The 27621-nt window shown below is 52.2% G+C and overlaps 1 protein-coding gene across 1 annotated transcript; it reads right to left on the bottom strand.

Moving 5' to 3' along the window:
• Nucleotides 1-3242: 3242 nt before the first annotated feature.
• Nucleotides 3243-27603, bottom strand: LOC144949950 (uncharacterized). Its single transcript, XM_078879940.1, has 7 exons — nucleotides 27483-27603; nucleotides 21748-21855; nucleotides 11184-11296; nucleotides 6944-6998; nucleotides 5095-5240; nucleotides 3410-3531; nucleotides 3243-3279 (listed from the first exon to the last, which is right to left on the bottom strand). The coding sequence occupies exons 1-7, from the start codon at nucleotides 27514-27516 to the stop codon at nucleotides 3243-3245; spliced, it is 615 nt and encodes a 204-aa protein (XP_078736066.1). The 5' UTR covers nucleotides 27517-27603.
• Nucleotides 27604-27621: the final 18 nt, after the last annotated feature.

Genomic DNA, 27621 nt, shown 5'->3' with positions numbered 1-27621 from the left:
TAGTGTAGTATAATAGTGTAGTGTGTAGTGTATAGTGTAGTGTGTAGTGTAGTGTGTAGTGTAGTGTATAGTGTAGTGTGTAGTGTATGGTGCAGTGTAGTGTATGGTGCAGTGTAGTGTATGGTGTAGTGTAGTGTGTAGTGTAGTGTGTAGTGTAGTGTATAGTGCATAGTGTATAGTGTATAGTGTAGTGTGTAGTGTATGGTGTAGTGTATGGTGTAGTGTATAGTGTAGTGTATAGTGTAGTGTATAGTGTAGTAGTGTATAGTTTAGTAGTGTAGTATAATAGTGTAGTGTGTAGTGTAGTGTATAGTGTAGTGTAGTGTGTAGTGTAGTGTGTAGTGTAGTGTATAGTGTAGTGTATAGTGTAGTGTATAGTGTAGTGTATAGTGTAGTGTGTAGTGTATATTGTAGTGTATATTGTAGTGTATATTGTAGTGTATAGTGTAGTGTATAGTGTAGTGTATAGTAGTGTATAGTGTAGTGTATAGTGTAGTGTATAGTGTAGTGTATAGTGTAGTGTATAGTGTAGTGTATAGTAGTGTATAGTGTAGTGTATAGTGTAGTGTATAGTGTAGTGTATAGTGTAGTTTATAGTGTAGTGTGTAGTGTAGTGTATAGTGTAGTGTATAGTGTAGTGTATAGTGTAGTGTATAGTGTAGTGTATAGTGTATAGTGTAGTGTAGTGTATAGTGTAGTGTATAGTGTATAGTGTAGTGTATAGTGTAGTGTATAGTGTAGTGTATAGTGTATAGTGTAGTGTAGTGTATAGTGTAGTGTATAGTGTAGTGTATAGTGTAGTGTTTTGCGTTGTGCGGTGGTGGGGTTGAATGACGCATTGACGCGCTCACGCGATCCAACCCCTACAAATAAAACAACAAAAAGCCCCCCGATCATGGAAAGGGGCCGCCCATAAATGACGTCACGCGATTTTGGACGATTTCCCCCCCCCCCCCCTCAAATATGACGTCACAAAGCTCTGCCCCCCCCAAAATAAAACACGCTTCAAATCGCTTTAAACTATTGTCATTGTAGTGCGTATTGAATGTGGCGCTGCACTCTGATGTTGTAGTAGAAAACATTTATTGAAAAGTCGATTTAATTAAGTAGAACGTGTCGTCTACATTTATTTAAAGTTGCGCATTTTGATGTGACGTCACATTTCTCAAACCCCTCGTCACACATCGTCACAAATGTCTGACCCCGCCGCCCCCAGGTGAGTGACGTCATTTATGGATGGCCCCTAAGATGATCCACGATACAAGCAACGTGGTGGCTAAGAAGTGTTAACTACCTCGCCTGGTACGCAGGAGGTCGATTGGAGCAATGTGGTGGCTAAGGAGTGTTAACTACCTCGCCTGGTACGCAGGAGGTCGATTGGAGCAACGTGATTGCTAAGGAGTGTTAACTACCTCGCCTGGTACGCAGGAGGTCGATTGGAGCAATGTGGTGGCTAGAAAGTGTTCCATTTCTTCGTCTTTGCCCGTATGGGTCTCTATGGAGAGGGGGTCGAGAGGGGAGGGGCTTGGGGGTGGGGAGGTCAAATGGGGTCGTGGGCTAAGAGATATTTCATCTGCCTGTCCCATACCAGGCTGTGCTCTGTGACCGCTGAATTTGAAGCAGTACCCGATACAAGCCGATCTGGCGACAAACACGATTCCGACCACGGCAACGACCACGGCAACGGCAATCAACCACGGGAGTGTAGAGGTCGCGGGCAGCCGGTCCGATGGGCGAGTGGCAGGAGGGCGAGACTTGGGGGGAGTCGTCGCAGGAATGGCCTCCACTGTGAACGCAGGAATCGGACAGCGGACAGAGCCCCGTCAACAACGAGAAGACGGAAATTTACGAGCGCTCAAAAACAAAGAACCTTCCCCCCACCCACCCCCCCCGTACAGCCACAAGGAGGAGCTCAACGATGGGACTTTGTTGAAATATTTCAAGGATTTGTGGTGATGTCTTACCACGGCAATTGTGCCAGGCTTGGTGCACGTTAGGGGCACGTGAGGTGTCGGACGCCCGCTACACTACACGCTACACTACACGCTACACTACACTATACACTACACTACACACTACACTACACACTACACCACACACCACACACCGCACCACACACTATACTACACCGTACACTACACGCTACACTACACTATACACTACACCACACTATACACCACACTACTACACCACACTACACACTACACTATACACTACACTACTACACTACACACTACACTACACACTACACTACACTATACACTACACTACACACTACACCACACACTACACACCGCACCACACACTATACTACACCGTACACTACACACTACACTACACACTACACTACACACTACACTACACCACACTATACACCACACACTACACTACTACACTATACACTACACTACACTATACACTACACTACACACTACACTACACTATACACTACACTACACACTACACCACACTATACACCACACTATACACCACACACTACACTACACTATACACTACACCAGGGGTCGGGAACCTTTTAGACTGGGAGAGCCATAAAAGCCAAATATTTCTAAATATATTTCATTGAGAGCCATAGAGTATTTTTTTACGTCTAATAAATTAAATGCGTCTTACTTTTAATGCGACTTCTGGTGCTGCGTGGTTTTGCTGATGGCCTTGTGGTACGGTTCGTACGTTGGCGAGGTTGAGCTTCGTGCAGGCTCGCGAGCCATAGGTTCCCGACCGCTGCACTACACCATACACTACACTATACACTACACTATACACCACACTACACCACACACAACACCACACACCACACACTACACCACACACCACACACACCACACACACTACACCACACACTACACACTACACTACACTACACACTACACCACACACTACACACTACAGCACTACACACCACACACACTACACCACACACTACACCACACTACACACCACACACAAACACGCACTGCTGAAGTTGTACTCGCTGCAGTCCCCGTTGGCGTCGCAGCACCGCAGGACGTACGTCCCGACGACCGCCTCGGGGAAGAACACCGTCCCGTTGGTCGGGGACCAGTGATGGACCCGCAGGTCGGGGTCACGTGACTCGCCACAATCCAATTGGCCCGTCGTGTGGCAGATCGCCTGCGGTGGGGCAGAGCACACGGTGACTAAACGAGGCGTCTGGCCCGTCGTGAGGTAGTTCGTCTGCGGTGGGGCAGAGCACACGGTGACTACACGAGGCGTCTGTCCCGTCGTGTGGCAGATCGCCTGCGGTGGGGCAGAGCAGACGGTGACTAAACGAGGCGTCTGTCCCGTCGTGAGGCAGTTCGCCTGCGGTGGGGCAGAGCAGACGGTGACTAAACGAGGCGTCTGTCCCGTCGTGAGGCAGTTCGCCTGCGGTGGGGCAGAGCAGACGGTGACTAAACGAGGCGTCTGGCCCGTCGTGAGGTAGTTCGTCTGCGGTGGGGCAGAGCACACGGTGACTAAACGAGGCGTCTGCCCCGTCGTGAGGTAGTTCGTCTGCGGTGGGGCAGAGCAGACGGTGACTACACGAGGCGTCTGTCCCGTTTTTCCCCTCCACATTCCGAATCGACGCCATCGACGCCTTGAGAGTATGTCTCTTCCGCCGTATCATCCACCCGACGACGACGACGAAGATGACGATAAGCCGCCCCTGCGTGGAGCCGCTATCGTTTGTGTGGGCCACGTCTCTTCCCGGAAAGAAAATAAAATAAAAAGTAATAGAGAGAGAGGGGGCCACGTAGCCGCAGATTGGGGGAGAGGGGGGGGGGGGCTGCCTTACCTGGTGAAGTAATAAAACAACGGTTTTAATAAGGGGCCGTCCATAAATGACGTCACGCAATTTTGGACAATTTTTTTACCTCCCCTCGCCCCCCCCCCCCCCCCCTTCGTCACACGGCGTCACAAAAAGTCAGACCCCCCCCCAAAAAAAAAAACATGCTTCAAATCGCTTTAAACTATTGTCATTGTACCTTCTTGGTTCTTTCGGTAAAGTCACGTAGAAGGGAAGTAATACAATAATAAAAAATAAAACATAATAAAATAATTCTCACGACTTTTCGGCCACAACGCAAGCAGCCGTCCTCAGTTGAAGAACAGGTCTGTCGGAAGGACAGCGTCTGAATGAAACACCACCAGGCTTGGCAGCGTATATTTAAGCTGCTGGGTTAGAGGGGGATTGGCGCCTTGACAAAGGAATTTGCATATCAAGAGGAATTTAGCATATTTATGGGAAATGCAGATATGGGATTAGTCACGACTTGTGGAATGCGTAGGAGGTGGGGGGGGGGGGTTTCAAAGTCATATTATGCCCGTGCATTATGCGGGATTAGCAGCATCAAAGGGAGGGAGTAGGGTTAGCAGTAATGAAGGGAAGGAATGTTAATAGTATGGAGCTGCAGCAGCTAAACCACCACTTAAACAACTAAAATGTATTGTCATTGTAGTGCGTATTTAATGTGGCGCTGCACTCCGATGTTGTAGCAGAAAACATTTATTAAAAAGCCGATTTAATCAAGTAGAACGTGTCGTCTACATTCATTTAAAGTTGCAGCATTTTGACGTGACGCCACATTTCTCAAACCCCTCGTCACACATCGTCACAAATGTCTGACCCCGCCGCCCCGCCCCCCCTAGGTGCGTGACGTCATTTATGGCCGGCCCCTTGCCAGAGGTCGCAAACGGGTACCCGATACCCGTACCCTACCCGATACCCGGCTACCCGTACCCAGCCGGGTACAGGTACGGGTACCCGTTTGCGACCCTGATGCGGCCGGGTACAGGTACGGGTAGACCGTGAGTCACTGGTGAGTAACTGTCACTCATTTCCCAACGTCTTGTCTCTTGTCACAATTCAAGTTCCTAGAATCAACCCACCCGCGCCTGCAACGTGGCTTCATCCCAGAGGTCGCAATCGGGTACCCGATACCCGTACCGGGCCGGGTACGGGTAGGGTACGGGTACGGCCGGGTACGGGTACGGGTACCCGTTTGCGACCCTTGTGCGGCCGGGTACGGGTAAGGAATCAAAACCCGTTTGCGACCTCTGCCCCTTGCTACTTGCCAGTAGAGAGCCGTTCCTGAGCAAGCGGATTTCGATGGCGTTGTTGACGTGGTCGATCAGGAACGGCACCGTGACGTTGGGACCTGCCACGAACTTCTTGGCGTCGTCGTCGTCGGGAGAGCCAGCGGCAGATTTCGGAGCCACGGCTGGGAAATTACGAGAGTGTTTCAGCAGCAGCGTTATCATCATCATCATCATAATCAGAAGGATTCTTACCTATATGTAAGTCTGTGTGAGTGTCTGTGTGAGTCTCTGTGTGAGTCTCTGGGTCTCTGTGTGAGTGTCTGTGTGTGTCTCTGTGTGTGTCTCTGTGTTAGTCTCTGTGTGTCTCTGTGTGTGTGTCTGTGTGTCTCTGTGTGTGTATCTCTGTGAGTCTCTGTGTGAGTCTCTGTGTGAGTCTCTGTGTGCGTCTCTGCGTGAGTCTCTGTGTGAGTCTCTATGTGTGTCTCTCAGTGAGTCTCTGTGTGAGTCTCTGTGTGTGTGTCTCTGTGTCTCTGTGTGTGTCTCTGTGTGAGTCTCTGTGTGTCTCTGTGTGTGTGTCTCTATGTGTGTGTCTCTGTGTGTGTCTCTGTGTGTGTCTCTGTGTCTCTGTGTGTGTGTCTCTGTGTGTGTCTCTGTGTGTGTGTGTCTCTGTGCATGCGTCTGTGTGAGTCTCTGTGTCTTTGAGTGTGTGTCTCTGTGTGTGTGTCTCTGTGTGAGTCTCTGTGTGAGTCTCTGTGTGTGTCTCTGTGTCTGTGTGTGTCTCTGTGTCTCTCTCTGTGTCTGTGTGTGTGTCTCTGTGTCTCTGTGCGTGTGTCTCTGTGCGTGTGTCTCTGTGTGTGTGTCTCTGTGTGTGTCTGTGTGTGTCTGCGTGTGTCTCTGTGTGTGTCTCTGTGTGTCTGTGTGTCTCTGTGTGTCTCTGAGTGTGTGTCTCTGAGTGTGTGTCTCTGTGTGTGTCTCTGTGTGTGTGTGTCTCTGTGTCTCTGTGTGTGTGTCTCTGTGTCTCTGATTGTGTGTCTCTGTGTGTGTGTCTCTGTGTCTCTGTGTGTGTGTCTCTGTGTGTGTCTCTGTGTGTGTCTCTGTGTCTCTGTGTGTGTGTCTCTGTGTGTGTCTCTGTGTGTGTGTGTCTCTGTGCATGCGTCTGTGTGAGTCTCTGTGTCTTTGAGTGTGTCTCTGTGTGTGTGTCTCTGTGTGAGTCTCTGTGTGAGTCTCTGTGTGTGTCTCTGTGTCTGTGTGTGTCTCTGTGTCTCTGTGTGTGTCTCTGTGTCTGTGTGTGTGTCTCTGTGTCTCTGTGTCTCTGTGCGTGTGTCTCTGTGCGTGTGTCTCTGTGTGTGTGTCTCTGTGTGTGTCTGTGTGTGTCTGCGTGTGTCTCTGTGTGTGTCTCTGTGTCTCTGTGTGTGTCTCTGTGTGTCTCTGAGTGTGTGTCTCTGAGTGTGTGTCTCTGTGTGTGTCTCTGTGTGTGTGTGTGTGTCTCTGTGTGTGTCTGTGTGTGTGTCTCTGTCTCTGTGTGTGTGTCTCTGTGTCTCTGTGTGTGTGTCTCTGTGTGTGTGTCTCTGTGTGTGTGTCTCTGTGTGTGTCTCTGTGTGTGTCTCTGTGTCTCTGTGTGTCTCTGTGTGAGTCTCTGTGTGTGTCTTTGTCTCTGTGTGTGTCTCTGTGTGTGTCTCTGTGTGAGTCTCTGTGTGTGTCTCTGTGTGTGTCTCTGTGTGTGTCTCTGCGTCTCTGTGTGTGTCTCTGTGTGTGTCTCCGTGTGTGTCTCCGTGTGTGTCTCCGTGTGTGTCTCTGTGTGTGTCTCTGTGTGAGTCTCTGTGTGTCTCTGTGTGTGTCTCCGTGTGTGTCTCCGTGTGTGTCTCTGTGTGTGCGTTTGACCTACTCATGAGTAAGGCGGCGGCCGTCACGACGTAGACCACTGCTCTCGTGTTGGAGATCTGAAACGCGAAGATCGCGAATCATGAAGGGAATCCACCCTCACCCGAGTGTGGACTAATCTCCATCTGTTCCATCTCACTCCCTTCTACACCGTGGGTGGACTAATCTCCATCTGTTCCATCTCACTCCCTTCTACACCCATGGGTGGACTAATCTCCATCTGTTCCATCTCACTCCCTTCTACACCCATGGGTGGACTAATCTCCATCTGTTCCATCTCACTCCCTTCTACACCCATGGGTGGACTAATCTCCATCTGTTCCTTCTCACTCCCTTCTACACCGTGGGTGGACTAATCTCCATCTGTTCCATCTCACTCCCTTCTACACCGTGGGTGGACTAATCTCCATCTGTTCCATCTCACTCCCTTCTACACCGTGGGTGGACTAATCTCCATCTGTTCCATCTCACTCCCTTCTACACCCGAGTGTGGACTAATCTCCATCTGTTCCATCTCACTCCCTTCTACACCGTGGGTGGACTAATCTCCATCTGTTCCATCTCACTCCCTTCTACACCCGTGGGTGGACTAATCTCCATCTGTTCCATCTCACTCCCTTCTACACCGTGTGTGGACTAATCTCCATCTGTTCCATCTCACTCCCTTCTACACCCGTGTGTGGACTAATCTCCATCTGTTCCATCTCACTCCCTTCTACACCGTGGGTGGACTAATCTCCATCTGTTCCATCTCACTCCCTTCTACACCCGAGTGTGGACTAATCTCCATCTGTTCCATCTCACTCCCTTCTACACCCATGGGTGGACTAATCTCCATCTGTTCCATCTCACTCCCTTCTACACCCATGGGTGGACTAATCTCCATCTGTTCCATCTCACTCCCTTCTACACCCATGGGTGGACTAATCTCCATCTGTTCCATCTCACTCCCTTCTACACCCGTGGGTGGACTAATCTCCATCTGTTCCATCTCACTCCCTTCTACACCCGTGGGTGGACTAATCTCCATCTGTTCCATCTCACTCCCTTCTACCCCGTGTGTGGACTAATCTCCATCTGTTCCATCTCACTCCCTTCTACCCCGTGGGTGGACTAATCTCTATCTGTTCCATCTCACTCCCTTCTACACCCATGGGTGGACTAATCTCCATCTGTTCCATCTCACTCCCTTCTACACCCATGGGTGGACTAATCTCCATCTGTTCCATCTCACTCCCTTCTACACCCATGGGTGGACTAATCTCCATCTGTTCCATCTCACTCCCTTCTACACCGTGGGTGGACTAATCTCCATCTGTTCCATCTCACTCCCTTCTACACCCATGGGTGGACTAATCTCCATCTGTTCCATCTCACTCCCTTCTACACCCGTGGGTGGACTAATCTCCATCTGTTCCATCTCACTCCCTTCTACACCGTGGGTGGACTAATCTCCATCTGTTCCATCTCACTCCCTTCTACCCAGTGGGTGGACTAATCTCCATCTGTTCCATCTCACTCCCTTCTACACCCGTGGGTGGACTAATCTCCATCTGTTCCATCTCACTCCCTTCTACCCCGTGGGTGGACTAATCTCCATCTGTTCCATCTCACTCCCTTCTACACCCGTGGGTGGACTAATCTCCATCTGTTCCATCTCACTCCCTTCTACACCCGTGGGTGGACTAATCTCCATCTGTTCCATCTCACTCCCTTCTACACCCGTGGGTGGACTAATCTCCATCTGTTCCATCTTACTCCCTTCTACACCCGTGGGTGGACTAATCTCCATCTGTTCCATCTCACTCCCTTCTACACCCATGGGTGGACTAATCTCCATCTGTTCCATCTCACTCCCTTCTACACCCGTGGGTGGACTAATCTCCATCTGTTCCATCTCACTCCCTTCTACACCCATGGGTGGACTAATCTCCATCTGTTCCATCTCACTCCCTTCTATACCCATGGGTGGACTAATCTCCATCTGTTCCATCTCACTCCCTTCTACACCGTGGGTGGACTAATCTCCATCTGTTCCATCTCACTCCCTTCTACACCCATGGGTGGACTAATCTCCATCTGTTCCATCTCACTCCCTTCTACACCGTGGGTGGACTAATCTCCATCTGTTCCATCTCACTCCCTTCTACACCCGTGGGTGGACTAATCTCCATCTGTTCCATCTCACTCCCTTCTACACCGTGGGTGGACTAATCTCCATCTGTTCCATCTCACTCCCTTCTACACCCATGGGTGGACTAATCTCCATCTGTTCCATCTCACTCCCTTCTACACCCGTGGGTGGACTAATCTCCATCTGTTCCATCTCACTCCCTTCTACACCGTGGGTGGACTAATCTCCATCTGTTCCATCTCACTCCCTTCTACACCGTGGGTGGACTAATCTCCATCTGTTCCATCTCACTCCCTTCTACACCGTGGGTGGACTAATCTCCATCTGTTCCATCTCACTCCCTTCTACACCCATGGGTGGACTAATCTCCATCTGTTCCATCTCACTCCCTTCTACACCCGTGGGTGGACTAATCTCCATCTGTTCCATCTCACTCCCTTCTACACCGTGGGTGGATTAATCTCCATCTGTTCCATCTCACTCCCTTCTACACCGTGGGTGGACTAATCTCCATCTGTTCCATCTCACTCCCTTCTACACCCATGGGTGGACTAATCTCCATCTGTTCCATCTCACTCCCTTCTACACCCGTGGGTGGACTAATCTCCATCTGTTCCATCTCACTCCCTTCTACACCGTGGGTGGACTAATCTCCATCTGTTCCATCTCACTCCCTTCTACCCCGTGGGTGGACTAATCTCCATCTGTTCCATCTCACTCCCTTCTACACCCGTGGGTGGACTAATCTCCATCTGTTCCATCTCACTCCCTTCTACCCCGTGGGTGGACTAATCTCCATCTGTTCCATCTCACTCCCTTCTACACCCGTGGGTGGACTAATCTCCATCTGTTCCATCTCACTCCCTTCTACACCCGTGGGTGGACTAATCTCCATCTGTTCCATCTCACTCCCTTCTACACCCGTGGGTGGACTAATCTCCATCTGTTCCATCTTACTCCCTTCTACACCCGTGGGTGGACTAATCTCCATCTGTTCCATCTCACTCCCTTCTACACCCATGGGTGGACTAATCTCCATCTGTTCCATCTCACTCCCTTCTACACCCGTGGGTGGACTAATCTCCATCTGTTCCATCTCACTCCCTTCTACACCCATGGGTGGACTAATCTCCATCTGTTCCATCTCACTCCCTTCTATACCCATGGGTGGACTAATCTCCATCTGTTCCATCTCACTCCCTTCTACACCCGTGGGTGGACTAATCTCCATCTGTTCCATCTCACTCCCTTCTACACCCATGGGTGGACTAATCTCCATCTGTTCCATCTCACTCCCTTCTACACCCGTGGGTGGACTAATCTCCATCTGTTCCATCTCACTCCCTTCTACACCGTGGGTGGACTAATCTCCATCTGTTCCATCTCACTCCCTTCTACACCCATGGGTGGACTAATCTCCATCTGTTCCATCTCACTCCCTTCTACACCCATGGGTGGACTAATCTCCATCTGTTCCATCTCACTCCCTTCTACACCCGTGGGTGGACTAATCTCCATCTGTTCCATCTCACTCCCTTCTACACCCGTGGGTGGACTAATCTCCATCTGTTCCATCTCACTCCCTTCTACCCCGTGGGTGGACTAATCTCCATCTGTTCCATCTCACTCCCTTCTACACCCGTGGGTGGACTAATCTCCATCTGTTCCATCTCACTCCCTTCTACACCCATGGGTGGACTAATCTCCATCTGTTCCATCTCACTCCCTTCTACACCCGTGGGTGGACTAATCTCCATCTGTTCCATCTCACTCCCTTCTACCCCGTGTGTGGACTAATCTCCATCTGTTCCATCTCACTCCCTTCTACACCCGTGTGTGGACTAATCTCCATCTGTTCCATCTCACTCCCTTCTACCCCGTGTGTGGACTAATCTCCATCTGTTCCATCTCACTCCCTTCTACACCCGTGGGTGGACTAATCTCCATCTGTTCCATCTCACTCCCTTCTACCCCGTGTGTGGACTAATCTCCATCTGTTCCATCTCACTCCCTTCTACCCCGTGTGTGGACTAATCTCCATCTGTTCCATCTCGCTCCCTTACGGAGGGGCTGAGCGATCGCTTAAAAAAAAAAACACCACCACGGTCACCTTCTGCCGACGTCGGGCAGCGGGTCGGGCGGCAGATTTGGCGCGCGGCGTGGAGAGCTCCCTCGCACGGTGCCAGGCGCAGTGCACGGAGACGGCGTTGAACGGCTTGGGAGCTTGCAGGTGACGTGGGGGCGGGGGTGGGTGGGTGAGTGAGTGGGTGGGTGGGTGAGTGGGTGGGTGGGTGAGTGAGTGGGTGGGTGGGTGGGTGGGTGGGTGAGTGGGTGGGTGGGTGGGTGAGTGGGTGGGTGGGTGAGTGAGTGGGTGGGTGGGTGAGTGGGTGGGTGGGTGAGTGAGTGGGTGGGTGGGTGGGTGAGTGAGTGGGTGGGTGGGTGGGTGAGTGGGTGGGTGGGTGAGTGAGTGGGTGGGTGGGTGAGTGGGTGGGTGGGTGAGTGAGTGGGTGGGTGGGTGGGTGAGTGAGTGAGTGGGTGGGTGGGTGGGTGAGTGGGTGGGTGGGTGAGTGGGTGAGTGAGTGGGTGGGTGGGTGAGTGAGTGGGTGGGTGGGTGAGTGGGTGGGTGGGTGAGTGAGTGGGTGGGTGGGTGGGTGGGTGAGTGGGTGGGTGGGTGGTTGGGTGAGTGAGTGGGTGGGTGGGTGGGTGAGTGAGTGAGTGGGTGGGTGGGTGAGTGAGTGAGTGAGTGGGTGGGTGGGTGGGTGGGTGGGTGGGTGAGTGAGTGGGTGGGTGGGTGAGTGAGTGAGTGAGTGGGTCGGTGGGTGGGTGAGTGGGTGGGTGGGTGGGTGAGTGGGTGGGTGGGTGAGTAGGTGGGTGGGTGGGTGGGTGGGTGAGTGGGTGGGTGGGTGGGTGGGTGGGTGAGTGGGTGGGTGGGTGGGTGAGTGGGTGGGTGGGTGGGTGGGTGAGTGGGTGGGTGGGTGGGTGAGTGAGTGGGTGGGTGGGTGGGTGGGTGGGTGGATGGGTGAGTGAGTGGGTGGGTGAGTGAGTGGGTGGGTGGGTGAGTGGGTGGGTGGGTGAGTGAGTGGGTGGGTGAGTGAGTGGGTGGGTGGGTGAGTGAGTGGGTGGGTGGGTGGGTGGGTGAGTGGATGGGTGGGTGAGTGAGTGAGTGGGTGGGTGGGTGGGTGAGTGGGTGGGTGGGTGGGTGGGTGAGTGGGTGGGTGAGTGGGTGGGTGGGTGAGTGGGTGAGTGGGTGGGTGGGTGAGTGGGTGGGTGGGTGGGTGAGTGGGTGGGTGGGTGGGTGGGTGAGTGGGTGAGTGGGTGGGTGGGTGAGTGGGTGGGTGAGTGGGTGAGTGGGTGGGTGGGTGGGTGGGTGAGTGGGTGGGTGGGTGAGTGGGTGGGTGGGTGGGTGAGTGGGTGGGTGGGTGGGTGGGTGAGTGGGTGGGTGAGTGGGTGAGTGGGTGGGTGGGTGAGTGGGTGGGTGGGTGAGTGGGTGAGTGGGTGGGTGGGTGGGTGGGTGAGTGGGTGAGTGGGTGGGTGGGTGAGTGGGTGAGTGGGTGAGTGAGTGGGTGGGTGAGTGGGTGAGTGAGTGAGTGGGTGGGTGGGTGGGTGAGTGGGTGAGTGAGTGGGTGGGTGGGTGGGTGGGTGGGTGGGTGAGTGGGTGGGTGGGTGAGTGGGTGGGTGGGTGAGTGGGTGAGTGGGTGGGTGGGTGGGTGAGTGGGGTGGGTGAGTGAGTGAGTGAGTGTGTGGGTGGGTGGGTGAGTGGGTGGGTGGGTGGGTGAGTGGGTGGGTGGGTGGGTGAGTGGGTGGGTGAGTGGGTGGGTGGGTGAGTGGGTGAGTGGGTAGGTGGGTGAGTGGGTGGGTGGGTGGGTGAGTGGGTGGGTGGGTGGGTGAGTGGGTAGGTGAGTGGGTGGGTGGGTGGGTGAGTGGGTGGGTGGGTGAGTGGGTGGGTGGGTGGGTGAGTGGGTGGGTGGGTGGGTGAGTGGGTGGGTGGGTGAGTGGGTGAGTGGGTGGGTGGGTGGGTGAGTGGGTGGGTGGGTGGGTGGGTGAGTGAGTGAGTGGGTGAGTGGGTGGGTGGGTGAGTGGGTGGGTGGGTGAGTGGGTGGGTGGGTGGGTGAGTGGGTGGGTGGGTGAGTGGGTGAGTGGGTGAGTGGGTGGGTGGGTGGGTGAGTGGGTGAGTGGGTGGGTGGGTGGGTGAGTGGGTGGGTGAGTGGGTGAGTGGGTGGTTAGGTGGGTGGGTGGGTGAGTGAGTGAGTGGGTGAGTGGGTGGGTGGGTGAGTGGGTGAGTGGGTGGGTGGGTGAGTGAGTGGGTGGGTGGGTGGGTGGATGGGTGGGTCGGTGGGTGGGTGGATGAGTGGGTGGGTGAGTGGGTGGGTGAGTAGGTGGGTGATTGGGTGGTTAGGTGGGTGGGTGGGTGAGTGAGTGAGTGAGTGGGTGGGTGAGTGGGTGGGTGAGTGGGTAGGTGGGTGGGTGGGTGAGTGGGTGAGTGGGTGGGTGGATGAGTGGGTGGGTGGGTGGATGGGTGGGTCGGTGGGTGGGTGGATGAGTGGGTGGGTGAGTGGGTGGGTGAGTAGGTGGGTGATTGGGTGGTTAGGTGGGTGGGTGGGTGAGTGAGTGGGTGGGTGAGTGGGTGGGTGAGTGGGTAGGTGGGTGGGTGGGTGGGTGAGTGGGTGAGTGGGTAGGTGGGTGGGTGGATGGGTGAATCGGTGGATGGGTGAGTGGATGAGTGAGTGGGTGGGTGGGGAGATGATGGAGAGACGCGACAAGATACGATGGAGCGAGTTTGCCGTGCGTTCGCCAGTACAACGTACCCCAACACGTCCCCCCGTTAAGGATGTACGGTAATATCTCTGTATTGTTCTAGCGCGTGTGTGTGTGTGCGCGTGTGAAGTGTGTGCGCGTGTGCGCGTGTGAAGTGTGTGCGCGTGTGTGCGTGTGAAGTGTGCGCGTGTGCGCGTGTGAAGTGTGTGTGCGTGTGTGCGTGCGTGTGTGGGCATGTGTGCGCGTGTGTGTGTGCGCGTGTGTGTGTGTGTGTGCGTGTGTGGGCGTGTGTGCGTGTGTGGGCGTGTATGCGTGTGTGCGTGTGTGGGCGTGTGTGCGCGTGCGTGCGTGTGCGCGTGCGCGTGTGTGCGCGTGCGTGTGTGTGCGCGTGTGAAGTGTGTGCGCGTGTGTGCGTGCGTGTGTGGGCGTGTGTGTGTGCGTGTGTGTGTGCGCGTGTGTGCGTGCGTGTGTGGGCATGTGTGCGCGTGTGTGTGTGAAATGTGCGTGTGTGTGTGCGCGTGTGTGTGTGTGTGCGTGCGTGTGTGTGCGCGTGCGTGTGTGTGCGTGCGTGTGTGTGTGTGCGTGCGTGTGCGCGTGCGTGTGTGTGTGTGCGTGTGTGTGCGCGCGTGTGTGTGTGTGTGAAATGTGCGTGTGTGGGCGTGCGTGTGTGTGCGCGTGTGAAGTGTTTGGTAGGTAATTGTCGGGCGGAATAAGCCGCCACCACTACGGCCACACAGGTACCTCCACTCAGGGCCCAACAGGGGGCAGTAGCGCGGGTCCGGTGTGTACTAAGTAGGACTCGTGGATCAGGCAACCTGTGTGGGGGCAGTGGTTAGGAACCAGGGGTGGACACCCCAGGCCCCCAGTGGGGGGGGGGGGGGCTGAGGGATTGCGCAACAATCTAGGTCCATCCGGAATGTTCCAGAGAGTGGGCGTGGCCAGGGGCGGGGTGACACTGGGAGCCCCGTAAAAGCCGGACCCCGGAGCGGCTCCGGCAGTCAGGGTCAGGCCCAAGACCCAAGAGGTCGCCTCAAGATAGGACCCTGGACCCCCAAGCTCCACGTCCTTCTAAGGGCCGGAGTTCAGTGGCCTAGCGGTCAGTCGGCTAAGACCCTGAGGATACCCCCGACCCCACGTCCTTCTGAGGGCCGGAGGTCACTGAGGCCAACGGTCAGTCAGCTAGGACCCTGAGTGTCGCCCGACCCCACGTCCTTCTAAGGGCCGGAGGTCACTGAGGGCAACGGTCAGTCAGCTAGGACCCTGAGTGTCCCCCGACCCCACGTCCTTCTGAGGGCCGGAGGTCACTGAGGGCAACGGTCAGTCAGCTAGGACCCTGAGTGTCCCCCGACCCCACGTCCTTCTGAGGGCCGGAGGTCACTGAGGCCAACGGTCAGTCAGCTAGGACCCTGAGTGTCCCCCGACCCCACGTCCTTCTGAGGGCCGGAGGTCACTGAGGGCAACGGTCAGTCAGCTAGGACCCTGAGTGTCCCCCGACCCCACGTCCTTCTGAGGGCCGGAGGTCACTGAGGCCAACGGTCAGTCAGCTAGGACCCTGAGTGTCGCCCGACCCCACGTCCTTCTGAGGGCCGGAGGTCACTGAGGCCAACGGTCAGTCAGCTAGGACCCTGAGTGTCCCCCCGACCCCACGTCCTTCTGAGGGCCGGAGGTCACTGAGGCCAACGGTCAGTCAGCTAGGACCCTGAGTGTCCCCCCGACCCCACGTCCTTCTGAGGGCCGGAGGTCACTGAGGGCAACGGTCAGTCAGCTAGGACCCTGAGTGTCCCCCGACCCCACGTCCTTCTGAGGGCTGGAGGTCACTGAGGGCAACGGTCAGTCAGCTAGGACCCTGAGTGTCCCCCGACCCCACGTCCTTCTGAGGGCCGGAGGTCACTGAGGGCAACGGTCAGTCAGCTAGGACCCTGAGTGTCCCCCGACCCCACGTCCTTCTAAGGGCCGGAGGTCACTGAGGGCAACGGTCAGTCAGTTAGGACCCTGAGTGTCGCCCGACCCCACGTCCTTCTAAGGGCCGGAGGTCACTGAGGGCAACGGTCAGTGGACTAGGACCCCGAGTGTCGCCCGACCCGACGTCCTTCTAAGGGCCGGAGGTCACTTAGGGCAACGGTCAGTCAGTTAGGACCCTGAGTGTCGCCCGACCCCACGTCCTTCTAAGGGCCGGAGGTCACTGAGGGCAACGGTCAGTGGACTAGGACCCTGAGTGTCGCCCGACCCCACGTCCTTCTAAGGGCCGGAGGTCACTGAGGGCAACGGTCAGTGGACTAGGACCCTGAGTGTTGCCCGACCCCACGTCCTTCTAAGGGCCGGAGGTCACTTAGGGCAACGGTCAGTCGGCTAGGACCCTGAGTGTCCCCCGACCCCACGTCCTTCTAAGGGCCGGAGGTCACTTAGGGCAACGGTCAGTCAGTTAGGACCCTGAGTGTCGCCCGACCCCACGTCCTTCTAAGGGCCGGAGGTCACTGAGGGCAACGGTCAGTGGACTAGGACCCTGAGTGTCCCCCGACCCCACGTCCTTCTGAGGGCCGGAGGTCACTGAGGGCAACGGTCAGTCAGTTAGGACCCTGAGTTTCGCCCGACCCCACGTCCTTCTAAGGGCCGGAGGTCACTGAGGGCAACGGTCAGTGGACTAGGACCCTGAGTGTCGCCCGACCCCACGTCCTTCTGAGGGCCGGAGGTCACTGAGGGCAACGGTCAGTCAGCTAGGACCCTGAGTGTCCCCCGACCCCACGTCCTTCTGAGGGCCGGAGGTCACTGAGGCCAACGGTCAGTCAGCTAAGACCCTGAGTGTCCCCCGACCCCACGTCCTTCTAAGGGCCGGAGGTCACTGAGGGCAACGGTCAGTCGGCTAGGACCCTGAGTGTCCCCCGACCCCACGTCCTTCTAAGGGCCGGAGGTCACTGAGGGCAACGGTCAGTCGGCTAGGACCCTGAGTGTCCCCCGACCCCACGTCCTTCTAAGGGCCGGAGGTCACTGAGGGCAACGGTCAGTCGGCTAGGACCCTGAGTGTCCCCCGACCCCACGTCCTTCTAAGGGCCAGAGGTCACTGAGGGCAACGGTCAGTGGACTAGGACCCTGAGTGTCGCCCGACCCCACGTCCTTCTAAGGGCCGGAGGTCACTTAGGGCAACGGTCAGTCAGTTAGGACCCTGAGTGTCCCCCGACCCCACGTCCTTCTAAGGGCCGGAGGTCACTTAGGGCAACGGTTACCCCTGGACCCTGAGTGGGCCAGCGGTCGGGATGCGAGGACCTTGGCTGAAAAGTGGTTGGTCACAGTGGCTAGGGCACGTTAGCCCGGAGGCCGTGGTACCTCCTGAGGTTGTTGGGTAGAAGGGGGCCATTACCCCTTCGTGTTAGGGACCTTCTGTGTTAATCGTTAAATAAATACGCGTTGCCTCCTAAGAAGACTCCGTCTCCGTACGATCCACTACACGTGTGTGTGTGCGTGTTTGTGTGTGCGCGTGTGTGTGCGCGTGTGTGTGTGTGAGCGAGCGTGTGTGTGTGTGTGAGCGAGTGTGTGTGTGTGAGCGAGTGTGTGTGTGTTAGCATGCGTGTGTGTGTTAGCGAGTGTGTGTGTATGTTAGCGTGTGTGTGTGTTAGCGTGTGTGTGTTAGCGTGTGTGTGTGTGTTAGCATGTGTGTGTGTTAGCGCGTGTGTTAGCGCGTGTGTGTTAGCGCGTGTGTGTGTGTGTGTTAGCGAGTATGTGTGTTAGCGAGTGTGTGTGTGTGTGTTAGCGCGTGTGTGTGTGTTAGCGAGTGTGTGTGTGTGTGTTAGCGCGTGTGTGTGTGTTAGCGCGCGTGTGTGTGTGTGTTAGCGAGTGTGTGTGTGTGTGTTAGCGCGTGTGTGTGTGTTAGCGCGCGTGTGTGTGTGTGTTAGCGAGTATGTGTGTTAGCGAGTGTGTGTGTGTGTGTTAGCGCGTGTGTGTGTGTTAGCATGCATGTGTGTGTGTGTTAGCGAGTGTGTGTGTGTGTTAGCGAGTGTGTGTGTTAGCATGCGTGTGTGTGTGTTAGCGAGTGTGTGTGTGTTAGCGTGTGTGTGTGTGTGTGTTAGCGTGTGTGTGTGTGTGTTAGCGAGTGTGTGTGTGTGTTAGCAAGTGTGTGTGTGTGTGTGTGTTAGCGAGTTTGTGTGTTAGCAAGTGTGTGTGTGTTAGCGAGTGTGTGTGTTAGCGAGTGTGTGTGTGTTAGCGCGTGTGTGTGTTAGCGTGTGTGTGTGTTAGCGTGTGTGTGTGTTAGCGTGTGTGTGTGTTAGCGTGTGTGTGTGTTAGCGAGTGTGTGTGTGTGTTAGCATGCGTGTGTGTGTGTTAGCATGCGTGTGTGTGTGTTAGCGCGTGTGTGTGTGTTAGCGTGTGTGTTAGCGCGTGTGTGTGTTAGCATGCGTGTGTGTGTTAGCGTGTGTGTGTGTGTGTTAGCGTGTGTGTGTGTGTGTTAGCGAGTGTGTGTGTGTGTTAGCGCGTGTGTGTGTTAGCATGCGTGTGTGTGTTAGCGTGTGTGTGTGTTAGCGAGTGTGTGTGTGTGTTAGCGAGTGTGTGTGTGTGTGTGTTAGCATGCGTGTGTGTGTTAGCATGCGTGTGTGTGTTAGCGTGTGTGTGTGTTAGCGTGTGTGTGTGTTAGCGAGCGTGTGTGTGTGTTAGCGCGCGTGTGTGTGTGTGTGTTAGCATGCGTGTGTGTGTTAGCGAGTGTGTGTGTGTTAGCGTGTGTGTTAGCGCGTGTGTGTGTTAGCGTGTGTGTGTGTTAGTGAGTGTGTGTGTGTGTTAGCGTGTGTGTGTGTGTGTGTTAGCGAGTGTGTGTGTGTTAGCGAGTGTGTGTGTTAGCGAGTGTGTGTGTGTGTTAGCGTGTGTGTTTGTGTGTGTTAGCGAGTGTGTGTGTGTGTGTTAGCGTGTGTGTGTGTTAGCGTGTGTGTTTGTGTGTGTTAGCGTGTGTGTGTGTTAGCGTGTGTGTTTGTGTGTGTTAGCGTGTGTGTGTGTTAGCGTGTGTGTTTGTGTGTGTTAGCGAGTGTGTGTGTGTGTGTTAGCGAGTGTGTGTGTTAGCGAGTGTGTGTGTGTGTGTTAGCGAGTGTGTGTGTGTGTGTTAGCGAGTGTGTGTGTGTGTGTTAGCGAGTGTGTGTGTGTGTGTTAGCGAGTGTGTGTGTTAGCGAGTGTGTGTGTGTGTGTTAGCGAGTGTGTGTGTGTGTTAGCGTGTGTGTTTGTGTGTGTTAGCGAGTGTGTGTGTGTGTGTTAGCGAGTGTGTGTGTTAGCGAGTGTGTGTGTGTGTGTTAGCGAGTGTGTGTGTGTGTTAGCGAGTGTGTGTGTGTGTTAGCGCGTGTGTGTGTTAGTGTTAGTGAGTGTGTGTGTGTGTGTGTTAGCGCGTGTGTGTGTGTGTTAGCGAGTGTGTGTGTTAGTGTTAGTGAGTGTGTGTGTGTGTTAGCGCGTGTGTGTGTTAGCATGCGTGTGTGTTAGTGTTAGCGAGTGTGTGTGTGTGTTAGCGCGTGTGTGTGTGTTAGCGAGTGTGTGTGTTAGCATGCGTGTGTTAGTGTTAGCGAGTGTGTGTGTGTGTTAGCATGTGTGTGTGTGTTAGCGTGTGTGTGTGTGTTAGCATGCGTGTGTTAGTGTTAGCGAGTGTGTGTGTGTGTTAGCATGTGTGTGTGTGTTAGCGAGTGTGTGTGTTAGCATGCGTGTGTGTTAGTGTTAGCGAGTGTGTGTGTGTGTTAGCGCGTGTGTGTGTGTTAGCGTGTGTGTGTGTGTGTTAGCGCGTGTGTGTGTTAGTGTTAGCGAGTGTGTGTGTGTGTTAGCGAGTGTGTGTGTGTGTTAGCGAGTGTGTGTGTGTGTTAGCGAGTGTGTGTGTGTGTTAGCGTGTGTGTGTGTGTTAGTGTTAGCGTGTGTGTGTGTGTTAGCGAGTGTGTGTGTGTGTTAGCGCGTGTGTGTGTGTGTTAGCGTGTGTGTGTGTGTTAGTGTTAGCGAGTGTGTGTGTGTGTTAGCGCGTGTGTGTGTGTGTTAGCATGTGTGTGTGTGTGTTAGCGCATGTGTGTGTGTGTGTTAGCGAGTGTGTGTGTGTGTTAGCGTGTGTGTGTGTGTTAGCGAGTGTGTGTGTGTGTGTTAGCATGCGTGTGTGTGTTAGCGAGTGTGTGTGTGTGTTAGCGAGTGTGTGTGTGTGTTAGTGAGTGTGTGTGTGTGTTAGCATGCGTGTGTGTGTTAGCGCGCGTGTGTGTGTGTGTTAGCATGTGTGTGTGTGTTAGCGAGTGTGTGTGTGTGTTAGCATGTGTGTGTGTTAGCGAGTGTGTGTGTGTGTGTTAGCATGCGTGTGTGTGTTAGCGCGCGTGTGTGTGTGTGTTAGCATGTGTGTGTGTGTTAGCGAGTGTGTGTGTGTGTTAGCATGTGTGTGTGTTAGCGAGTGTGTGTGTGTGTGTTAGCATGCGTGTGTGTGTTAGCGCGCGTGTGTGTGTGTGTTAGCATGTGTGTGTGTGTTAGCGAGTGTGTGTGTGTGTTAGCGCGTGTGTGTGTTAGCGAGTGTGTGTGTGTGTTAGCGCGCGTGTGTGTGTGTGTTAGCGCGCGTGTGTGTGTGTGTTAGCATGCGTGTGTGTGTGTGTGTTAGCATGCGTGTGTGTGTGTGTGTTAGCGAGTGTGTGTGTTAGTGTTAGTGAGTGTGTGTGTGTGTTAGCGCGTGTGTGTTAGCGCGTGTGTGTGTGTGTTAGCATGTGTGTGTGTGTTAGCGAGTGTGTGTGTGTGTTAGCATGCGTGTGTGTGTTAGCGAGTGTGTGTGTGTGTGTGTTAGCGCGTGTGTGTGTGTGTGTTAGCATGCGTGTGTGTGTGTGTGTTAGCGCGTGTGTGTGTGTGTGTTAGCGCGCGTGTGTGTGTGTGTGTTAGCATGCGTGTGTGTGTTAGTGTTAGCGAGTGTGTGTGTGTGTTAGCATGCGTGTGTGTGTTAGCATGCGTGTGTGTGTTAGCGCGCGTGTGTGTGTGTGTGTTAGCATGCGTGTGTGTGTTAGTGTTAGCGAGTGTGTGTGTGTGTTAGCATGCGAGTGTGTGTGTTAGCATGCGTGTGTGTGTTAGTGTTAGCGCGTGTGTGTGTGTGTTAGCATGCGAGTGTGTGTGTTAGCATGCGTGTGTGTGTTAGTGTTAGCGAGTGTGTGTGTGTGTTAGCATGCGTGTGTGTGTTAGCATGAGTGTGTGTGTGTGTTAGCGAGTGTGTGTGTGTGTTAGCATGCGTGTGTGTGTTAGTGTTAGCGCGTGTGTGTGTGTGTTAGCGCGTGTGTGTGTGTGTTAGCGCAAGTGTGTGTGTGAGCGAGTGTGTGTGTGTTAGCGCAAGTGTGTGTGTGAGCGAGTGTGTGTGTGTTAGCGCAAGTGTGTGTGTGAGCGAGTGTGTGTGTGTTAGCGAGTGTGTGTTAGTGTTAGCGAGTGTGTGTGTTAGTGTTAGTGAGTGTGTGTGTGTGTTAGCGCGTGTGTGTTAGCGCGTGTGTGTGTGTGTTAGCATGTGTGTGTGTGTTAGCGAGTGTGTGTGTGTGTTAGCATGCGTGTGTGTGTTAGCGAGTGTGTGTGTGTGTGTGTTAGCGCGTGTGTGTGTGTGTGTTAGCATGCGTGTGTGTGTTAGCGCGCGTGTGTGTGTGTGTGTTAGCATGCGTGTGTGTGTTAGTGTTAGCGTGTGTGTGTGTTAGTGTTAGCGCGTGTGTGTGTTAGTGTTAGCGAGTGTGTGTGTGTGTTAGCATGCGTGTGTGTGTTAGTGTTAGCGAGTGTGTGTGTGTGTTAGTGTTAGCGCGTGTGTGTGTTAGTGTTAGCGAGTGTGTGTGTGTGTTAGCATGCGTGTGTGTGTTAGTGTTAGCGAGTGTGTGTGTGTGTTAGCATGCGTGTGTGTGTTAGTGTTAGCGAGTGTGTGTGTGTGTGCGTTAAGCGCGTGCGCGGACTGAATCTGCAAGCAGTCAAGCGGCTGGGGTTCGTACCAAAATCGCAGCAGTCATCTCCAAAGACCATGCGAATCAGACGTGGCCTTTGCTGTGCCGAATCCTGGACCGCGGCTCCAGCGTCGTTCTTCGAATTCCTCGCCGGTTCTGCGACCCCCACACGCACGGGGATAAAGGTCCACCACCGTCAAACCTTTAAAACGTGGCTCTACGAAATCCACTTCTGTGGGACCGCTTTGAGTGGACCAGAGAGTCAGTTCAAGAAGAAGCGGATCTCAGAGGTTGTTCTGTGAGATCCGCTTGATCGGGATCGTTCGCTAACAACACGGAGGGGGATTCACAGCACACACACAACACACACACACAGACACACACACAGACAGACACACACACACACAGACAAACACACACACAACACACAACACAGACACACACACCACACACACACAGACACACCACACACACACACAACACACACACACAACACACACACACAACACACACACACACAAACAACACACACACAACACACACACCACACACACACAGACACACACACAACACACACACAGACACACACACACACACACAACACACATACACACACACCACACACACAGACACACAGACACACACAGACACAACACACACACACACAGACACACACAGACACACACACACACAGACACACACAGACACACACACCACACACAACACAGACACACACACACACAACACACACACAAACAACACACACACACACACAAACAACACAGACACACACACAACACACACACAAACAACACACACACAACACACACACAACACACCACACACAAGCACACACAACACAAACAACACACACCACACACACAAAGAACACAACGACAACACTGAACACATAACACACACAACGCACACCCCACACACACACAACACACACACCACACACACAACACGCACAACACACCACACACAACACACACACAACACACACACACACAACGCACAACACTTGAACCGATGAAACGCAAGTTCCAAGGGGGGGATCAATCCATGACACCGATCCACATGAACGAGAGAGTCTCACCGGCACCGCGAGTCTCCACGCCTCACTGGAAGCTTGGAAAGGAATCAGACAGAGCGTGCCGCTGGGTTAGAGTCGCTTTGTTTGGCAGAGACCCATAGACTCGCACAGAGACCCATAGACTCACACAGAGACCCACAGACTCACACAGAGACCCATAGATTCACACAGAGACCCATAGACACACACAGAGACCCATAGACTCACACAGAGACCCATAGACACACACAGAGACCCATAGACTCACACAGAGACCCACAGACTCACACAGAGACCCATAGACACACACAGAGACCCGTAGAATCATACAGAGACCCACAGACTCACACAGAGACCCATAGACTCACACAGAGACCCATAGACACACACAGAGACCCATAGACTCATACAGAGACCCACAGACTCACACAGAGACCCATAGACTCGCACAGAGACCCAGAGACACACACAGAGACCCATAGACACACACAGAGACCCATAGACTCATACAGAGACCCATAGACTCATACAGAGACCCATAGACACACACAGAGACCCATAGACTCATACAGAGACCCACAGACTCACACAGAGACCCATAGACTCACACAGAGACCCATAGACACACACAGAGACCCATAGACTCATACAGAGACCCACAGACTCACACAGAGACCCATAGACTCGCACAGAGACCCATAGACACACACAGAGACCCATAGACACACACAGAGACCCATAGACTCATACAGAGACCCATAGACTCACACAGAGACCCATAGACTCGCACAGAGACCCATAGACACACACAGAGACCCATAGACTCACACAGAGACCCATAGACTCACACAGAGACCCATAGACTCATACAGAGACCCACAGACTCACACAGAGACCCATAGACTCGTACAGAGACCCATAGACTCGCACAGAGACCCACAGACTCACACAGAGACCCACAGACTCACACAGAGACCCATAGACTCGCACAGAGACCCACAGACTCACACAGAGACCCATAGACTCACACAGAGACCCATAGACTCACACAGAGACCCACATACTCACACAGAGACCCACAGACTCACACAGAGACCCATAGACTCACACAGAGACCCACAGACTCACACAGAGACCCATAGACTCACACAGAGACCCACAGACTCACACAGAGACCCACAGACTCACACAGAGACCCACAGACTCACACAGAGACCCATAGACTCACACAGAGACCCACAGACTCACACAGAGACCCATAGACACACACAGAGACCCATAGACACACACAGAGACCCACAGACTCACACAGAGACCCAGAGACTCACACAGAGACCCACAGACTCACACAGAGACCCACAGACTCACACAGAGACCCATAGACTCACACAGAGACCCACAGACTCACACAGAGACCCACAGACTCACACAGAGACCCATAGACTCACATTGTCACGTACAACGAGTCTGTGTGCAAAATGTCAGCTCGATTGGATCACGGGAAGTGGGTTAAAAAACGACCGAAAGATTTGCACGGTCCTAAGCAAGCAAGCAAGCGAACTTAATATAAAGGATTTAAAAAACAAAAACATGAACAAGAAAACATCTTAAAGTGAATATGTGACTGAGTGCAAACAGAAAATCCAAGAAAATACAGCAAAATATTGCAGGAAAAGCACCGTACACCAACGCTGTGTGCAAAAATCCCAGTGGGATGCAAGTCAAACAACAACAACAACCACAAGACAACTTAGATTAAGGCCATCAGTCTAACTCTGTACTACAACAACACAAACATGGCCAAACCGATACACTTTTCGAAAATCACCAAAATAAAGCCACAAAAGTCAAGCAACAACAACAACCACAAGACAACTTAGATCAAGGCCATCAGTGTAACTCTGTACTACAACAACACAAACATGGCCAAACCAATACACTTTTTGAAATCACCAAAATAAAGCCATGAAAGCAATGCAACAGTGATCATAGGAACTGTGACGGAATTTTCACAATAAACGGCATAAACAGCATGTACTACCAAAACCCTACAGCCATAGCTGGCTGCATGAGCCACTCCACAACAACAGCAGGCGCATCAATCAGAGTATTTCATTTACAAGTCAAGGTGAGACCATGCAATCAAGATATTTTCACTTGTGTTGAACGGGTATGAATAGTGGAACTGCATTCGCCTATTTCAACGTGAATCGAATATACGTGACGTACCTGTGTGTGCGTGTGTTATAAAGAATGAAATATGAAACATGTGGCCGCGTAACCAATAGTCATCGTGCAACCTGCCAATTGAATGGTGTAGGTACGTGTGAGCTTACTTTAGCGAAAGAATCAAATAGTAGTAGGTTTTTACCCTTTTAAACTGGTACAAAACTGACACATTTAAAGGTGTCAGTTGATACAAAACTGACACCTTTAAAGGTGTCAGTTTTGTACCAGTTTAAAAGGGTAAAAACCCTTTTAAACTGGTGCAAAACTGACACATTTAAAGGTGTCAGTTGGTACAAAACTGACACCTTTAAAGGTGTCAGTTTTGTACCAGTTTAAAAGGGTAAAAACCCTTTTAAACTGGTACAAAACTGACACATTTAAAGGTGTCAGTTGGTACAAAACTGACACCTTTAAAGGTGTCAGTTTTGTACCAGTTTAAAAGGGTAAAAACCCTTTTAAACTGGTGCAAAACTGACACATTTAAAGGTGTCAGTTGGTACAAAACTGACACCTTTAAAGGTGTCAGTTTTGTACCAACTGACACCTTTAAATGTGTCAGTTTTGTACCAGTTTAAAAGGGTAAAAACCCGTTTAAACTGGTACAAAACTGACACATTTAAAGGTGTCAGTTGGTACAAAACTGACACCTTTAAAGGTGTCAGTTTTGTACCAGTTTAAAAGGGTAAAAACCCTTTTAAATTGGTGCAAAACTGACACATTTAAAGGTGCCAGTTTTGTACCAGTTTAAAAGGGTAAAAACCCTTTTAAACTGGTACAAAACTGACACATTTAAAGGTGTCAGTTGGTACAAAACTGACACCTTTAAAGGTGTCAGTTTTGTACCAGTTTAAAAGGGTAAAACCCCTTTTAAACTGGTACAAAACTGACACATTTAAAGGTGTCAGTTGGTACAAAACTAACACCTTTAAAGGTGTCAGTTTTGTACCAGTTTAAAAGGGTAAAACCCCTTTTAAACTGGTACAAAACTGACACATTTAAAGGTGTCAGTTGGTACAAAACTAACACCTTTAAAGGTGTCAGTTTTGTACCAGTTTAAAAGGGTAAAAACCCTTTTAAACTGGTGCAAAACTGACACATTTAAAGGTGCCAGTTTTGTACCAGTTTAAAAGGGTAAAAACCCTTTTAAACTGGTACAAAGCTGACACATTTAAAGGTGTCAGTTGGTACAAAACTGACACCTTTAAAGATGTCAGTTTTGTACCAGTTTAAAAGGGTAAAAACCCTTTTAAACTGGTACAAAAATGACACATTTAAAGGTGTCAGTTGGTACAAAACTAACACCTTTAAAGGTGTCAGTTTTGTACCAGTTTAAAAGGGTAAAACCCCTTTTAAACTGGTACAAAACTGAAACATTTAAAGGTGCCAGTTTTGTACCAGTTTAAAAGGGTAAAACCCCTTTTAAACTGGTACAAAACTGACACATTTAAAGGTGTCAGTTTTGTACCAGTTTAAAAGGGTAAAAACCCTTTTAAACTGGTACAAAGCTGACACATTTAAAGGTGTCAGTTGGTACAAAACTGACACCTTTAAAGATGTCAGTTTTGTACCAGTTTAAAAGGGTAAAAACCCTTTTAAACTGGTACAAAAATGACACATTTAAAGGTGTCAGTTGGTACAAAACTAACACCTTTAAAGGTGTCAGTTTTGTACCAGTTTAAAAGGGTAAAACCCCTTTTAAACTGGTGCAAAACTGAAACATTTAAAGGTGCCAGTTTTGTACCAGTTTAAAAGGGTAAAACCCCTTTTAAACTGGTACAAAACTGACACATTTAAAGGTGTCAGTTGGTACAAAACTGACACCTTTAAAGGTGTCAGTTTTGTCCCAGTTTAAAAGGGTAAAAACCTACTACTATATTTTGCCACTGGTAAAAGAGATCTCATAGTGTAAATCAAAGAGTCATTTCTGCACTCAAGAAATCTCCAAATCAAGTTTGAATGGTGAATTTAAGCGACCTCCATTGGGCTCATAGGCGCGTGAATCTGGCTCTAATACTAGCCAGTGCCTCCCCAACCATTGCCCTAACCACACGTCACTGGTGTGGGTAGGTGTGTGTGTGTAGGTACGTGTGTGTAGGTACGTGTGTCTGTGTGTGTGTAGGTACGTGTGTGTGTGTAGGTACGTGTGTGTAGGTACGTGTGTCTGTGTGTGTGTGTCTGTGTGTATGTCTGTGTGTGTGTCTGTGTGTGTGTAGGTACGTGTGTGTGTGTAGGTACGTGTGTCTGTCTGTCTCTGTGTGTAGGTACGTGTGTCTGTATGTCTGTGTGTGTGTGTGTCTGTGTGTGTGTCTGTGTGTGAGTCTGTGTGTGTGTGTCTGTGTGTGTGTCTGTGTGTGAGTCTGTGTGTGTCTGTGTGTGTGTGTCTGTGTGTGTGTGTGTGTCTGTGTCTGTGTGTGTGTCTGTGTCTGTGTGTGTGTGTGTCTGTGTCTGTGTGTGTGTGTCTGTGTGTTTGGGAGTTCACCCTCGAGAAGGCTGCAGATCTCCTTTCTCGCCATTGTGGATCCGGCACCTCCACTCTGACGCCCAATGCACAATGGCGCCTTGACCGATGCGGATTTATATTTATGTATTATTATCGTCAATATTTACTTATTATCGTC

This window comes from Lampetra fluviatilis, chromosome 55 (assembly GCF_964198595.1).
Source record: "Lampetra fluviatilis chromosome 55, kcLamFluv1.1, whole genome shotgun sequence".
NCBI classification, from domain to species: Eukaryota; Metazoa; Chordata; class Hyperoartia; order Petromyzontiformes; family Petromyzontidae; genus Lampetra; species Lampetra fluviatilis.
Note: the sequence above shows the minus strand (reverse complement) of the source record. Positions and strands in the feature narration are given on the sequence as shown.

Excerpts from the sequence above, each read along its gene's own strand:
- LOC144949950 (XM_078879940.1), bottom strand. The coding sequence starts at position 27,516 with ATGGCGAGAAAGGAGATCTGCAGCCTTCTCGAGG. Across the intron at positions 21,856-27,482 it reads GATCTGCAGCCTTCTCGAGG|AACCGGCGAGGAATTCGAAG; the intron begins GTGAACTCCCAA and ends TGGGGGTCGCAG. Across the intron at positions 11,297-21,747 it reads AGATGACTGCTGCGATTTTG|CTCCCAAGCCGTTCAACGCC; the intron begins GTACGAACCCCA and ends GTCACCTGCAAG.